General features: G+C 42.0%; 1 protein-coding gene across 2 annotated transcripts in view; it reads right to left on the bottom strand.

Moving 5' to 3' along the window:
* pcnt (pericentrin) overlaps positions 1–11997 on the bottom strand; it is a 37301-nt gene extending 25304 nt beyond the window's left edge. For both annotated transcript variants that reach the window (XM_073482938.1, XM_073482939.1), the window contains exons 1-18: positions 11848–11997; positions 10766–10795; positions 8337–8513; positions 7698–7841; positions 6373–6522; positions 5339–6249; positions 4886–5245; positions 4076–4463; positions 3472–3867; positions 3169–3387; positions 2898–2993; positions 2416–2535; positions 1888–2143; positions 1601–1680; positions 1177–1453; positions 773–873; positions 519–630; positions 171–297 (exon numbers count right to left, since the gene is read on the bottom strand). In XM_073482938.1, the coding sequence (XP_073339039.1) occupies positions 171–297; positions 519–630; positions 773–873; positions 1177–1453; positions 1601–1680; positions 1888–2143; positions 2416–2535; positions 2898–2993; positions 3169–3387; positions 3472–3867; positions 4076–4463; positions 4886–5245; positions 5339–6249; positions 6373–6522; positions 7698–7841; positions 8337–8513; positions 10766–10795; positions 11848–11895 (3992 nt within the window). In that variant the 5' untranslated portion in view covers positions 11896–11997. The remainder of the gene's footprint in view (positions 1–170; positions 298–518; positions 631–772; positions 874–1176; positions 1454–1600; positions 1681–1887; positions 2144–2415; positions 2536–2897; positions 2994–3168; positions 3388–3471; positions 3868–4075; positions 4464–4885; positions 5246–5338; positions 6250–6372; positions 6523–7697; positions 7842–8336; positions 8514–10765; positions 10796–11847) is intronic.
* Positions 11998–16053: the final 4056 nt, after the last annotated feature.

The following is a 16053-nucleotide window of genomic DNA, read 5'->3' as shown; positions in this document are numbered from 1 at the left end:
GCAGATAACTGACAATCTTGTTGACTAACACAGGCTAATACATGCTGTGTAACCTGAGTTTGAATATCATTTATTTTCCTAAAAATTAGATTTGAAACATGGACAAAGAATAAGAGTTAAGACTTTTGTTAGAAGAAAAGCATCATGATTGTGTGCGAGTGCTTTCAAACCTCCTCAGGCTTTCCAGCTCAGCCTCATTCTGCTCTCTGATTTCCCGTTTCTGATCATTAAACTCCGTCTTTAGGCGCTCAATGTCATCAACACGGGATGAGCGTGCGAGCAGCTGCTCCTTCAGCTCTGTCAGATAATGAGGCGGACAGCAAAGACACGAAAAGGTCAGATCACAGTCACTGGAAATATATGCTCTATTCCTGTGTGTCATATCACACCACAGACTTCAGCCATCGTTAAGAAAGCAATTTATTTTCTGTGCCTTGTACCTCAGAGTTAATTATGAATATCTAAACAAAGGCAGAAGATGAAAATATAGCATTACCAGGCTGGTAAATCAATCTCACCTCCCAGCTCTTGGCGACTAGTCCTCATGCTCTCCAGCTGGGTCCACAACTGTCCTACTTCTTGTTCAGAGCTCTGTTTTAGCAGGGTCTTCTCCTCCTGTAGGCGCAAAACCTGATTCACAGGGGAAAAAAACAATCTAGTAAGTTTTCTATGGTCTCAGACTGGTACTAGCTACATGAGTGAAATATATTTGTAATATGTTTCTGTTTGTTAATAGTATAGTTAAGATGTGCTGCATATTAAGTGAACTTACCTCTTGCTGCAATTGCTGTTCCTTCTCCTCTAGGTGGAGCACTTGCTGCTCTTTCTCGTGCAGCACTGCCTTGTGACAAGAGACCAACTCCTCAAGACGACCTAGGAAGCATTCACAACAGAGTGAGCAATACAACAACTTGCATAAGTTAGAATATAAAACACATGCATAGTGTAAGTAAGTGGCCACAAGTCTGATACCTGAAACCTCTAAACTAAATTTAGGAGCCTTCAAAATCATGACTGTTAGCAGCAAGTCAGCATGATTGTCTATTATATGTATGGTTGCATTTTCATGGAGAAAAGACAGATTAAATTGACAGATGATAAATTTATAGGATTGTGCAGCCTTATTGGATGTATGCATTGTGAGTGAGGAGGGGAGGTCGGTAGAAAGCAACTCACAGGCAGCAGCATCTCTGTCAGCCCAGGCTTGTTTCAGCTCCTCCTCTAATTTCTGACTCTGCTCCTTACTGGAGGTCTGGAGTTCCTCAAGCCTGGCCCGTGACTCCTGCAGCTCTGACTGGGTCTGGGACAGAGCTTCCTGGGATTCACTAAGTGCTTTGTTGGTCTGGGCAAGTTCTGCCTGGGTTACAGTAAGGCTGTTCTGGGTCTCTGTCAGAGATGTTTGGAGGTTTGACCGGGTGCTCTCAGCGTCCTTATTCCACTGTGACCTTAGAGCCTGTGAAAAAGAAAATACCAAGATGATTTGAAATGTAAAATCAAAATGGATCTAATATGGTATAACTTTCAAACTATGCAATGAAATGGCAGTTAAAAAGTCAAAAAGCCTTTCAACAATTATATGGATTTTTTTATAAACCCTGACCTGTTTCTCTTCGGCCTGCTTTCTCTCCATGGCAGCGCTCTCCTGAGCAACAGAAGTCTCCCACTGCTGCTTCAACTCATCTGAACACACATATAAAAAGCAGATGAAAAGATTCACACGCGTCAGAGAATTTGAAGGTTACATCTGTCATTGTGTTCTACTTTGTCCTGAAGAAGCATCTAGGCAATGAGGGTGACTCACCCACATCCATAATGGCACACTCGTTGAGTGTGTTGAGTGTACCTGAGGGCAAACATGAACAAGAACACCGACTGAACAACACTCACTCATCTCTTCTTGGTGCAGCTCGTGCAGTCTCTCCTGCTGCTCCTGGATCTGCTGTTTGATCTGATCCAGTTCTAGCTGATGCTGGGCCTGCAAAAGTGCACTTTCCTGGGCAAATGTCTCCCTCAGGGAGGCCTGGGCCTTGGTGAGAGCAGACTCCTGCTCCTGCTTCAAGTTTACATGGGAGTGCTCCAGCTGGGACATGTGGACATTGGTCAGGCTTAGACGCATAGCTTCAAGTTCCTTGGTCTTTTGGACCTGGAGGAAATAAAAGCACAAGGTATGGAGTTGTATGAGAAAATATAATTTACCTTCCATACCAATATATTATGGCTGCAAAGTAAAGTAAGATTACTTCAATTTCCATAGATACCAAATATGAGTATTAAGTACTACTAAGGAGTACAAGTAATTGCAAACACAAAATTACTTTGAAATAAGTGTGTAAGGGAGGAAAAAGGAAGGGATGGAAGAGATATTTTTGCAGCATGCCGTGGCTCAAGGTGTCTACATGTACACATATAGTATACCTGAGCCTGCAGCAGTTCAACCTGGTGGGCAGCCTCCATGCTCTCCCTCAGCTGATTAAACTCCTCCTTGTGTTTGGCAGTCAGCTCTGAAAGCATCCTCTCGTGCTCACGTTCAGTCACCTGGGGCAAGACAGAACAGGGGGAATGAGAAGCCAACAAAATAATACAAAACTAGTAAACGATGGCAAAAAGGGGTAGAACTCAGTGAATTGCAAGCACGCTATTTACTTTATTTAGAATCACTCAATAGCAACACTATAGTAATTTTTTACATACATACATACATACATACAACTACAGAGTAATCGTTTTATAACATGGATAAGAGAAAGGGGGAAAAATTAAATGAATAAGTAAAAATATGAATAACATTTAAACGAAAGAGGGGCGTTTTAGGGAAATGTTTTCCACTTTTCCCAAATTTAGTTTCCTGAAGGCTCATTGAAAAAGTGATTCTTTTCATATTCAGACTTTTTAATCACCTGTTTAATTAGGCTGATCTGTCTCTTCTGTTCTTCCTCCGTATGGGCCTGCCGCTTCAGCAGTTCTGACTCCAGGTGAGCGTTTAACTCAGAAACCTAGGAATTTCCAGATATAGAAAAATCAGGGATTTCACAAGACGGCGAAACTGAAGTGAGGCAAATATGGGTCCTGGGAGTTTTTAAAAAAACATTTATTCTTAAAAATGAATAATTCCGTCATAAATCTCTCAAATTATCAGCCTTTGAAGTTGGTGCGGTTCATAGATCTCACCTCTTGTTGATGTTTCTCCATCAGGTCTTTCATCTCCTGTTGGTGAGATGTCGCGAGCCTTTGTGTAGCCTCCTCAACAGCCACGTTCTGCTTCTCCAGGAGAGCCTTCACCTCCTCCTCCCTCTCCCTTCTCTGCTCGTCCAGGTGATGCCTCACATCAAGGAGCTCCTTCTCCTTCTCCTGTCTCTCTTCCTCCCATTTCTCCCTCCCTTCAGCCAACTGTGAAAATTATTTTGTACAGCATGTTAATCTCTTGCAGGTAGAAATTAAGTAAATAAACCATTATTACATTACATATCTCACCTCTATATCTTTGGCTTTAAGCAGGTTCTCAAACTGATCCAGTTCCTCCTCTAAGACTTGTTCCATTTGTTTAATGCGTTCATCCATCTCCTCTTCTTTTCTCATGTGCTCCTCCCTCTCCTGCACTGCCTGGGCTTGGGCCTCCTCCAAATTGGCCAGGTTTTGTCTCAAACAGACGACCTGAGTTTCCAGTTCAATCTTCTCTTTTTCAGCAATGTCCAGACTATCCTTGCTCTTTTCCAGTGCGTCACACAATCTTCTCATTTCTGTTTTAACACATTCAAGCTCCTTTAATGTTTCCTCCAGCTCCATAGTCCTTTGACTGAGTAGGGCTTCCGTGGTTTGATGTGTTGTTTGTGTCTCCTTTTGCATAGACGACAGAAGTTTAGAGTGAGCCTTGAAAAAGGAAGAAAAGGAAATTCTTTAACTTTTTGTATTTTTTCTTATCAATTTATTTCCTCCTCTGTCTGAAGCCTTTAAGAACAAACATATTACTGCTGATTTATGATGTCTAAATCAAATTGGGTAAAAAAAACATCCATGCAGAGACTAACATGTTTACATACATTAAGCTAACACAAACCAACTTATAATATGGGTATACCTGCAGTATTTGCAGATGTTTGTCGACTAGGAGCTTTGCGCCCTGGTTGGCAGATTTTGATATCTCCTGCAGAGACGACTTCAGTAGCTCCAGCTGTTTTTGATGAGCCAGGACTGCAGCCTCCTTCTCCTGCTCATCTTTTAGCTCCCCTACCAGTTTATCTCCCTCCTCTGATTGAGAGGTAGCAGAGACCAGCAGGTGGGTTTCAGTAGCTTCCTTTCCCATCAACATTACTGCATTTTCTTCCATTAAGGCACTGAGTTTGTTCTTCAGGTTATCTTGTTCATGGGCTTTCAAGTTCATCTCCTCCTCAACATGGCTCCTCTTCTCCTTCTCCTCTTCAAGTTCCCACAGAGCTTGCCTGAGTTCTTCTGTTACTTGGGCCCATCTAAACATACAGAGATTGTTTAAGAATTAATAGCTTTGAGCAAGCCGTTAAAATACTTACTTTTGCAGACAATAAATCTATGTCCATTTTTAATGAACAAACATTTGTAGATAAGATATATTCAGTTGAAGGTGCAGCTAACTGTAGACTCTGAGAAATTTAAATAACCTCAAAAATACTTTCATAAGCTACATTTTATTTTTCAGATTTGTCTTGCTAAATTTCAGGCACTTGACCAAAGAAAAACATTTATTACACTTGACAGATTTTTGGGCGCATGTATGACCAAATCAGTCACACCTTGAAGCCCTGATAATACATTTATAATAGGAATCAAAACATATCATAAGCTGAAAAAGTTACGCAAAGAAATGTATCAGGGAAAAATGAACCACATGTTCGAATTAACTTCATTACGTTACCTGTTCCTGGCCTCCTCCAGCTCTTCAGCACTCTTGATAACTTCCTCCCTTAGCACATTCAAGTCCCTGTCCTTGGCAGCCAGCTCCTCACGGAGCTCACCACACTGCTGATTCAGTAGCTCCTTTTCAAGGTCTGCCTCTTCAAACGGCTCCTCCGACAGTTTACTCATTTCTAGCTCACCGGAAGTGGAGTTTTGAAGCCACTGAGTTAGAGATTGAGGGTTGGAATTATCAGCCACAGGGATGCCAGGGGAGCAGCGTGGGCTGGAGCTGTTGTGGAGGTTGTCGGTTTCTTCATGGAAACGGTTTGAAATCGATAACAGAGGCTCGTCTCCCAACACCTCACTGTTCAGCTCAAAACTGTGAAGAGAGGCAGAGAGATAATTTAGGGGATTTATCTAGCCAATAAAGCATAAATACGCACACAAATAGCAGAAATAATACTTCTCTAACCTGTAGTCTGCAGAGATGTCCAGTTGACTGCAGTGTTCCAAGCTTTCATTGACCACTGAAGATTGTGAGTGTGCAAGAGGAGCTGAAGATAAGTAGCGCTCCATCAGAATATCTCCAGATGTTGATACATTCATGCTGTCCTGATCAGGTCCATTTTCCTGACTGGCCTCATCCATACTCCTTTCATCACAACTAAGACCGGCCTTTGCTTGGTTTTGCCGATTCTTAGAGGCCTTGAGTCCAATCACCTCTTCCTCTCTGAACTTCAGTTGTTTCTCCTTCTCCTCCAATAGCTGCCTGACTCTCTCCACCTCATCCCTGTGCTCTTCTTTGAGACTCTGAATCTCCTCCTCCTGCCTCCGTCTCTCTTCCTCAAGGCTCTGGAGACGAAGGGCAGAGCTGGCCACCTCCTCACTAAATCTCCTCCCTGCATCTTCTCCCTCTTGAAGCCTCTTCCTCAGCTCCACCACATCTCTGTTCAGCTTCTCCTTCTCTGCTTTGTACTGCTGCATCTCAAGGCACTGACTTTGGACTAAGCTTAACTGGGTCTGGAGGTCTTGCATCTGTGCCTCCCTTCCCTTTCGCTCCTCCTCCATGCTCTTCTTTTCATTCTCCAGTAAAGAAAGCACATGTTGGTGTTTCTCCATCTCCTCCGCTAGTTCAGCACATATGCGTTGGCTTTTCTGCCTTTCTTCTTCCAGCTCAGCCCTCAGTTTGTGCAGAATGTTGTCTGTCTCAATGTCAATGCTTGACTCTGAGCCAGATCCTGCATTCCCTGTTTCCCCTGATGGTGCCTCCTTACCACGGTTGTCCGCATTTTGGAACGAATCGCCATGCTGATGCTTTTGCTGATGAGTGTCGAGGGCTTCAGCCCCTGACTGACTTTTGATGCGCAGAAACTCTACACCGGTCTGTGAGGAAGACAATTCAGAAAATATGTAAGTTCAATTGCTGTGCATATGAAGAGTTAAGTGCACATTTTTGGGCAGAAATATTCCTGTGCTGCCACAGATTTAGCTTTGATTGGCACTTACCTGCTGTAGCTGTCTCTGCAGCGCCTGAATCTGTCCGGCAAGTGACTGTGCCTCCAGCTGTACCTGGTCCCTGCTGGCCAGAGCCTCCTGCAGGTTGGAGCTGAGCTTTGCGATGATCTCATTACGCTTCTCCACAGCCTCCTGCAACTGCTGTAAATGTAATAAAAGTATGGGTCAATTTAATTACCACATAAACAAACACAATCATACATACACACACTTTCCTAAGGTGATGTGCAATACATTTTGAGAGCATACTGTAGCATGTATTTCTACCTTAAGCAATCCAAAGATTTATGTCCAAAGTAAAGGATTTAGTGGCATCTAGTGGAATGGTTGCAGACTGCAACCAACTGAGTACGCCTCATCTTATCCTGCCCTAAAACTAGAGCTTGACAGTATAACGGTTGGCCGATATAGCGCTATCACAGATGTACTGGTTTCAGCTTGTATGTTGTCTGCTATGTGCCGATAAAAAAATAAATTCAAGGGGTTTTAATGGAGAAAAAGATGCTTGGGTTAATTTTATAATAATTAAATTCCATTGGAAGTTTGTTGCTGTCATTTTAGACAATAAATTGTATTGTTAACTGTAAAATATCCTGCCTGCGTTAAATATCTTTGCCACATTTAAGGGATAATTGTCAAAAAAAAAAAAACCACAAAGAAAAGGAAAGCACTGTATCAAAAGAAAACCAATAATATTTTTAGTCTGACACTATAGTCAAGCAAATTTGAGGCCTTGAATTCAATCTAATTTTAGACATTTTACAGTATTTCCACATTTTGAGATACCATGTTCAATACATAATATAGACGAACTATGCTTTTCTGCTTCACTGCACTGATCTGAAAACACAGCAGACAGCGTTACATTCGCCTTGGGTTGGTGATGACAGAGCAGACACATAAATTTACACACCATAACAAGACTCCCATTGCCATATGGGTAAACAAAGCATGAAGACAAATTAATCCATCTGACCAAACAAATCTAAATAAATATGCTGCAACGTGGCCTGACAACAGAAATCCTCAGAGACCAGTTTTCACTGTGTGAATTTAGAGCCTCGGATTATAACGCCAAGTATGCATTCATGACATTAAACCCATCATATATAAGCCCTGTCGAGTCTTTAACAGCGACAGCCAGATAATGCCAAAAGGAACAACTAAGAAGGCTTAAAATGACTAAATTAAGCAACACAAAAAACTTGTTTTAGTCACATGCTTCAACATACTCTACCATAAATGATACAATACCCTAAAAAAGCAGGAATTTGATATCCTCTGTTTATACATGTGTAATCACTGACTGTGTATACCTTGAGCTGCTCTTTTCCAGTGAGTGCAACCAGCTCCTGTTCTCTAAAATCTTCCACAGGGGACGGGCTTTGCTCCAGAGAGGGGTGCTGATCCTTCTGACGTTGGTTCTGCTGAGCCTCTGATTTCTCAGGCTTCTGGGGTTCCTAAAGGATTAAATCGTTTTGGAAATAAGTTATTTTTTTCCCACTTTGCCTGATAACAATGTAAAGAAAATGCAATTCATGCATTACAAATATTCATGTTGTGGGTGAAACTTTTCCTTTGGAAAAAAAAAGAAGGAAAAAAAAGGGAGTAAATAGTGCCACAGTTAATCCTGGCCAGGTTGCTATGACAACATGCCCTACAGGCAACGTGATGGTTAGTGACCCATTTCTCTAATGTATGTTTACTGAGCAGGGGGCACAGACCACTCGTTAAACCATACAGTGACCAAACAAAATTGACAAATACTGGAAGTCAGGTAGTGTGACCCGTGAAAAGCCCTGAGTGATGTCATGCAATAAAGCAATTTGTGTGATGAAAAGGACCAGCTGTTTTAATTAAAACAGAAGTCTTATTTCCACACAAATCAGATTTCCTCTGTCTCCTCTGTAACTCTATTACTGATGCATCAATGATCATCTCAGCTTGTGTGATACCTCATGGTTGGTCTTGTTGTTCAGCTCTGTGTCATTGGTCGTAGAAAGTGCTGGTTCTACGCGGCGGTCTTGCGTTGCGCTGTCATTCTGCGAGACAGCCTGGCCCTTCCTCTTCTGCGTCTTTTTCGCCGCCCCCGCACCGTCGCCTTTCGCCCGCTTCTGTCGGAAACTAGCAAGCTGCGCAGGAAGGACAGTGAGAGGTAGATGGACACATAGGTCAGGACCACTGAGCACCACCACACTATCAGCATGGTGAAGCTCAGGGGTCAAGGGTGAGAGAGCGCTAGAGTCCAGATTTATCTCCTCAGTTAAAAAAAGAAGTAATCAAAACATCATTCGGAAATCATGTGCAAAGTATAAATGCCTGGGTGTGCAAGTTGTTGACAGTCCACACTGTAGAAAAGAAAAAAGATTGGCAACCCTTATTTTGATGAGTCAGAGTTGTGCAACAAAAAAGACAGTGTCCAATGAAGCAAGAAGAAATCCCAAACTCACACCCAAAATAGCCTGATGAGGTATCCAAGTTCGAAATGAGGTGATGTTGCTAAATATTCTCAAATCTCCGGAGAGCTATATCAACCCATGAGAAGTGCAAATTTTAGTGACACCAGCAGACCAGAATCAGCACAAGGTTAAAAGAAAAGTACAAATCCATCTCAGTCACTGAGATTTTTCAGCATGTAGGAAAGTCGAGACAGGTAAACTGGCTGACTGGAGCTTTTTGAAGCATCACAAAGTCCTCTTTGAAATCATGAAATAACAAAAAAGTCAAGAATTTGACCCTGAAAAGTTCATTCACAGTGAAAAAACATCATCCCCTATTAAGCCACAATATTTAGCTTGAATTCCAAAGGGACCGATTTGGTACAAAATCCATCTCAGGACATTTCTCTTTGCAACACTCCTCTTTTTATCGCTGCCTCTCTCTCTCTCTCTCAGCCAGCCTCTCTTCTTTAAGCAGCTTAAATCAGATTACAGCAGTTCACATTGTGACAGGGACCCTCATCAAGCCCTCCATCAATAACTGACAGTCCATCATCGACTTCCTTTCTTGCTGGTGGTCAGACCTTTCAATTCTTCTTTATCAGGGTTGTTGCTCTACTGTCCAGTAGATGTAGATCTTGCGTTCTGAAGGCAACAGGACACCGTCTGTGCCAAACCTTTCATTCTAAAACTCACTACCACAGCCAACGCACAGTGCAGAGAGATCCATAAACTCTGGATAGAGGATCGCATGTGTCTAGACTAAGGAAGGAGGGTGGAGACTGTGAGATGCATTCACATGGAGAGGAGGAGACAGAGCTGTGTGTGTGGCGAACAGCATCAGAGCGTGCATGCTCAATTCAATTTGAGATTATATGGCCCCGGGAGAGCTACTTGTTGCTTTGTATGATGACTCGCATACATGCACTTGACAACACTGTGTGTGCGTGTGCGCCAGTGCTTATTCTGATGACATGTTACATGCTTGCTCATAAAACCAAATGTAGATTTGCTTTGTTCTCTCATTTAGCACCATGCAATGCAACTGCAACCACATCAGCCTCGTCGTTTAGGTCCCAACACCAGGCTAAAGATTTGCTTAACACAATCATTACCCTCAACTCCACAGCACTTCAACCTCACCTCATTTTCATCTGCTTTCACACTAATCACTTAAAACTCCACCCGTTGTATCATTCCATCACCCTGTTTACCGCGTCTGATTGCTACAGCACAAATCACATGTGAAAGACACATTAGCCAGATGAGCTGTGTTTTGCCCAAGGCATTTCTGCACTACTAAGAGTCTGACTAACCGACTGGCTGGAGCTTACTGTGGCCACATCGGATGTTACTGGACTGCTGCATGCTGCTGCTGTTGTGCTCTCAGCAAAGTTAACACAAAGACGACTCATTGGATTTGATTTCAGCGCCTTTGCATTTGTCTCTGGGAATTTGTGTATATATAAGCCATGCTTTCAGTGTGGTCAAAAAATATCAGCGCTTTTTGATGCGCCAGATACAGTAAAGACAACTGACAGCACTGCATTACCATGGCAACACTATTCATGTGAAATGCAAGTCCAACATATTCAACCTCTCCAATTCTCATGGGCTTACTGCACCACCTGATGGCCTGCAACCAGCATGACAGTCTATGCACAATGCATGGCTACATTAGAAATCGAAATGAATGAAGCAAAACAGATTTCTTTCCCGTTCACTGCCTTGATCATTTGAATTGAGAGTCATTCTTTCAACCACAGTGGGCTTTAATTGCAAAAACTGACAGCAATCGTAGTAGTGCAGATGATTAGAAGAAATCCCTGTTCAGCCACCCAAGGGAAACCAAACAAAAGGGAAAAAGACAGAAATCACAAAGAAATAATGTCCACCAGCCCACAGTGCTATGACATGGTAAAGTCACCACCAGTTTCTATACTTACCGACTGGTTTTGTTGCATGTTGGAGGATTTCTGTTAGGAATACCAGTGGTTCAGTTGAGTTATTCCTTAAGTATCGACATCATACTAATGTACCCACCATTTCTTTAGAATGAGCTCTACTATGACCTGAAGGTAGACTACAACGTTGATGAAATGAAATAAAATCAGCTACTCCACAACTCTGACCTAGTTTTAAATGTAGTTTTCACACAAAGCGGCCTGGTTTTCAATACAGGAATGGCCGTTCTTGATTATTGGCCCATTTATAATATGGCCTCCCACTGAAGTAGGAACAGATGCTTGCTTTCTATATTGGCAACACCACAGTACCAATTTTCTCATAGTAGAAAAAAAAACATAAATATCTTAATCAGGTCTTGAAAGTGTCACTTAGATACAACTTAATACTACCTTTCTAAACAGCTGTGGGAAGCTATAAAGTGTAAAGTTATAGAAAAGATTATACAACAACAACTAGATTATGAATAAGTTACTTTTCTTTTTGGTTTGAGACTGTGCCATAATTCATGTAGTGTAGTTTATATGTCTTGGTGAAAGATATAACGTTAATGCCTGTTGAAAATGTGCTTTTATATTAGGTTGCCAAAGCATATTTCCCCAAATGCAACACTAAGCAATAACTTCATGAACGATTATGCAAAAGCGTTCAAAGAAAGTCCGACGAAAACATCGTATGCACCTGCACAGCTTGATGGCACCACGAAGAAACTTGCAAGAAAGAAATAAATTTCCTTCATCGTTGCAAAGAAGTACATCGTTCTGGCTCGGTTTAATTCACCAGCCGATTATCCAAAGTTACCACATAAATGTTATTGTTATCTTTAGCTAGATGCAATCTCAGCTAATGATAAACCCGCGTCATATGCGCGGCAAATGTAAAAACTTTAAAGTACGCGCATTTTAACAGACAAATGGCATCCAGGCAACGACAAACAAAACATACAACAATTTGGTACGTGGGTGTAGTTAGCAGTGGACAAACGATACGCTATGACAAAAGAGTTGGCTAGCGTAAACTGCTAGCATTCAATATTAGCATGCGTTAAATGTTAGCAACAAACCTTAGCTTTCCCAGCCTCTATTTTCCTCTGCCGTTCATCTTGGTCCATCTCTTGGTTTAAATAAAACGAATAAAAGTTGAGGACATACGTCCTTATTGAACCGATAAGCACAACAATCCTTCACTTTGCATAAGTTAGCTAAAAACAAAATCTTTGAGCTTCCTTTAGACACAACTGTCAACAGATAATATTCAATATGGCCGCCAAGTCAGTTCGACTCCGCCCTTATCGAGTTTCCTTGAATGAATGGACCAATCAAATCATCAGCCCGACGTCTTCAGCCAATGGGATTTGCGTCGGTTAAACTTATTCGCACACACCTAATAAGCCACCTCCCACCAGTCAAGGCTAGAGCCAGGTTGACCAATGAAATGTCTGTGTCATATCGCCGATCTTAGATTGACGGCTCTTGTAGCCAATCAGAACAGGCTATTATAAAACATACCTCCGCTCACTTCCAATGTTTTGAAAGTGAAGGATCTTCCACTGGCTGAGTTTCAGTGGCAATGAAACAACCCTAAAATAATGAATGTGTGTAATTCTGTAGCATGTAAGTCCTATGGTTGATCACAAGATATATTAGCCAACTTAAACGTAATATTAAAATAGTCCAGCATTCCTTTTTTTTTCGAGACTTGAAATAAAAAAAAACACCATATGATCAACAGAGAAGAGTTGGCCCAGTCTGCAAATAAGAAAAATAATTCTTTGTGATAAAGAATTTCAATCTGTGGAAGGTAGAACTATGAAGTTGAGTACTGAAGATTAGTATTGGGAGCTGAAGGATGAGGTAGAGAGAATTTTCCGTCAAAATAAGATCATGTAGAGGAGACAGACATGAGGTGATAAAAAGTTATCTGAGTCGTTACTGAGAGTTTTGTCTATCCAGGTAATTATGATGGACAATTTAGATGGATGTTTCATCAGCTGTAGCATGAACTCACCGAGGTGAAGTTAGTTTTAGGTTGCATATTGGACAGACATTCACTCCGGAGACACCCAGAGTTGGCACACCCAGTGCAGTCACTTTTCGGCAGGGCCTGCCGAAAAGTGACTGCACCCTGTAACTCTGGATTGGGAGGGGTTACATTCTCTGTCTTTTCAGCATGAATAGTAGAGGAAGTGACTGCACAGTGACACAGTGATATTGACCAAATTCACTGTACATGCACCTGGCAAACACAGAGAATGTTATGCAGAATGTAAATGCAATCCGTTACAGTCAGCCTACAGTTCTATATATACTGCATTATTGTATTCATAATTATGCTCTTAAAAGTACAAGTTATCCAAAAAGTTACTTAAGTAAATGTAATGAAGTAAATGTAAATCGTTATTACCCACCTCTGATAGCACTTACTAATTTCTCAGTATGTGTTATATGATTGCTATCCAATGTGACGTGGAAACACTCCTGCATTCTTTTCTGCATTAATTTCCTAATCCTCGTTATAAAATCACTGAAACAGGGATATTGAATTATGACTTTATTTATAGATCAAAGCGGTGTAAAATCACATTGCAACAACGATAACAACAACAACAACAATAAAAGTGGCAAGGTAAAGCATCTACCCCCATCAATTGTTGACAACTAGCCTACATTATGGAAACATCAGGTTACTTTTTTTATCTGCGCCGTTCTTTTTCTGTAGCCTCTTCACTTGGGCTACAGGACTGCACAGTAAAGAAAACATTTCTCTCGGTGCTGCGTCTGCCAGCTGACCCGTAGTAGACCTACGCCCACTTCCTCTGAACTGATGCGCGTTCCCGTCGGGGGCAGTCGTTTTTCGGCAAGCAGTCTCTTCTCGGCACTACACCTGCCACCGGAGCAGCTGAGACCCACACACCTGCAGCAGGTTGGAGAATCAGCGCCTGCTCATAAGCCCTGCTCTCGGCGTTACCCACTGCCAGATGATTTCGTCTCCCGACGTGGTATATGGCTCCGGCTAGATCGAGACTGTTAGATCGACTAGTATATTGTGTTATTCTCCAGTGGAATTCAAAACTAACTTGTATTTTTCTCATGTCCAGCTGCTACCGGCATCCCGACCACCTGTGTTCCTGCCTCAGCCGCCCAGCTCTCTGCACCTCTCCAGCCTGCTCCACAGCTCTGTGTTCCCTGGAGGATTCAGCCCTCGCCCTCGTGCGCTCAGCTCCGCGACAGGGATTCGGCCCCGGACCCTCCATCACCTGCATCTGTCCTTGCTTCCTTAATAAAGCACCTTATACCCCATTCCCTGCCTCCGCCTCCGCTTCTTGGTTCTCCTACCTAAGACTCAGCATAACAGATTAGTCTCTAAAATATTCATAAAAAATGGAATCTCATTAGCTCAGTTGGTATAGTGGGTGTCCCACGTACAGAGGTTTTGTCCGCGCTGCAGCGGCCCCTAGTTCAAGTCCAACCTGAGGCCCTTTGCTTTATGGGTATTCTGAACTTAACCAATTGCTTGTTTTGCACTTGATCGGGTTTAAATTTGACCTGAACATCCAAGAGACCCTGGAAAAAATTGGCAACATTCATTCTCTTAAGTAGTTGTTGTTGAATGGTTACAGCTATTGAAAAAAATCGGCCAATGTTTTCATGAATATTTTTAACTTTTCTTTAAAATGTTCATGAAAAATACAAATTTCACAAAAATCCAATAAAAACAGGTGTGTCTCATTCTACCAGTATAGGACGACATTTGTGATCGATTTCGACTCAACCGGTCAAACGACCTGGAAACTATTTAAAAAATCACCAATGTTTTCATGAAAAATGTCGACTTTTCTTTAAAATCTTCATGTTACGATTAGGGTGGCTGAAAGAAAACCCACTAGTTATTATTGGGTTTTAGTGAAATTTGTATTTTTGGTTAATATTTTGAAGAAAAGCCGCCATTTTTCATGAAAACGTCGGCCCATTTTTTCAATAGCTTCCAGGTCTTTGGACTGATTGACTCGAAATCGCTCCCAAATGTGCTCCTATACTGGCTGAACGAGACACAGCAGTTACCATTGGATTCCGGTGAAATTTGTATTTTTGGTGAATATTTTAAAGAAAACAGTGGCCATTTTTCATGAAAAATTCGGCCCATTTTTTCAATAGCTTCCAGGTCTTTAGACCGATTGACTCGAAATCGCTCCCAAATGTGGTCCTATACTGGCTGAATGAGACACAGCAGTTCCCATTGGATTCCGGTGAAATTTGTATTTTTGGTGAATATTTTAGTGAAAAGGGACAATGTTTCATGAGACTGGCTTAAGGCTGGGGTTAGGGTTAGGGTTAGGGTTAGGGTTATGGGGCTAGGGTTAGGGTTAGGGTTAGGGTTATGGGGCTAGGGTTAGGGTTCCGCTTGACCAATTGACTCAAAATTGACCAAAAATGTCGCCGGTACTGGCGGAAAGAAGAAACAGCAGTTTTTATTGGATTCCGGTGGAATTTGTATTTTTGGTGAATATTTTAAAGAAAAAAGTGGCCCATTTTTTCAATAGCTTCCAGGTCTTTGGACCGATTGACTCGAAATCGCTCCCAAATGTGCTCCTATACTGGCTGAATGAGACACAGCAGTCCCCATCGGATTCCGGTGAAATTTGTATTTTTGGTGAATATTTTAAAGAAAAAAGTGGCCCATTTTTTCAATAGCTTCCAGGTCTTTGGACCGATTGACTCGAAATCGCTCCCAAATGTGCTCCTATACTGGCTGAACGAGACACAGCAGTCCCCATCGGATTCCGGTGAAATTTGTATTTTTGGTGAATATTTTAGTGAAAAGAGACAATGTTTCATGAGACTGCCTTAAGGCTGGCATTAGGGTTAGGGTTATGGAGCTAGGGTTAGGGTTACGGTCGTCTTTTGACCGATTGACTCGAAATTCGTCACGAATGTGGTCCTCTACTCGCTGAATGAGACACAGCAGTCCCCATCGGATTCTGGTGAAATTTGTATTTTTGGTGAATATTTTAGAGAAAAAAGTGGCCCATTTTTTCAATAGCTTCCAGGTCTTTGGACCGATTGACTCGAAATCGCTCCCAAATGTGCTCCTATACGGGCTGAACGAGACACAGCAGTCCCCATCGGATTCCGGTGAAATTTGTATTTTTGGTGAATATTTTAAAGAAAAAAGTGGACCATTTTTTCAATAGCTTCCAGGTCTTTGGACCGATTGACTCGAAATCGCTCCCAAATGTGCTCCTATACTGGCTGAACGAGACACAGCAGTC

The sequence above is a fragment of the Pagrus major genome, chromosome 16 (assembly GCF_040436345.1).
Source record: "Pagrus major chromosome 16, Pma_NU_1.0".
Taxonomy (NCBI): Eukaryota; Metazoa; Chordata; class Actinopteri; order Spariformes; family Sparidae; genus Pagrus; species Pagrus major.
This window is presented reverse-complemented; position numbering and strand designations above follow the sequence as displayed.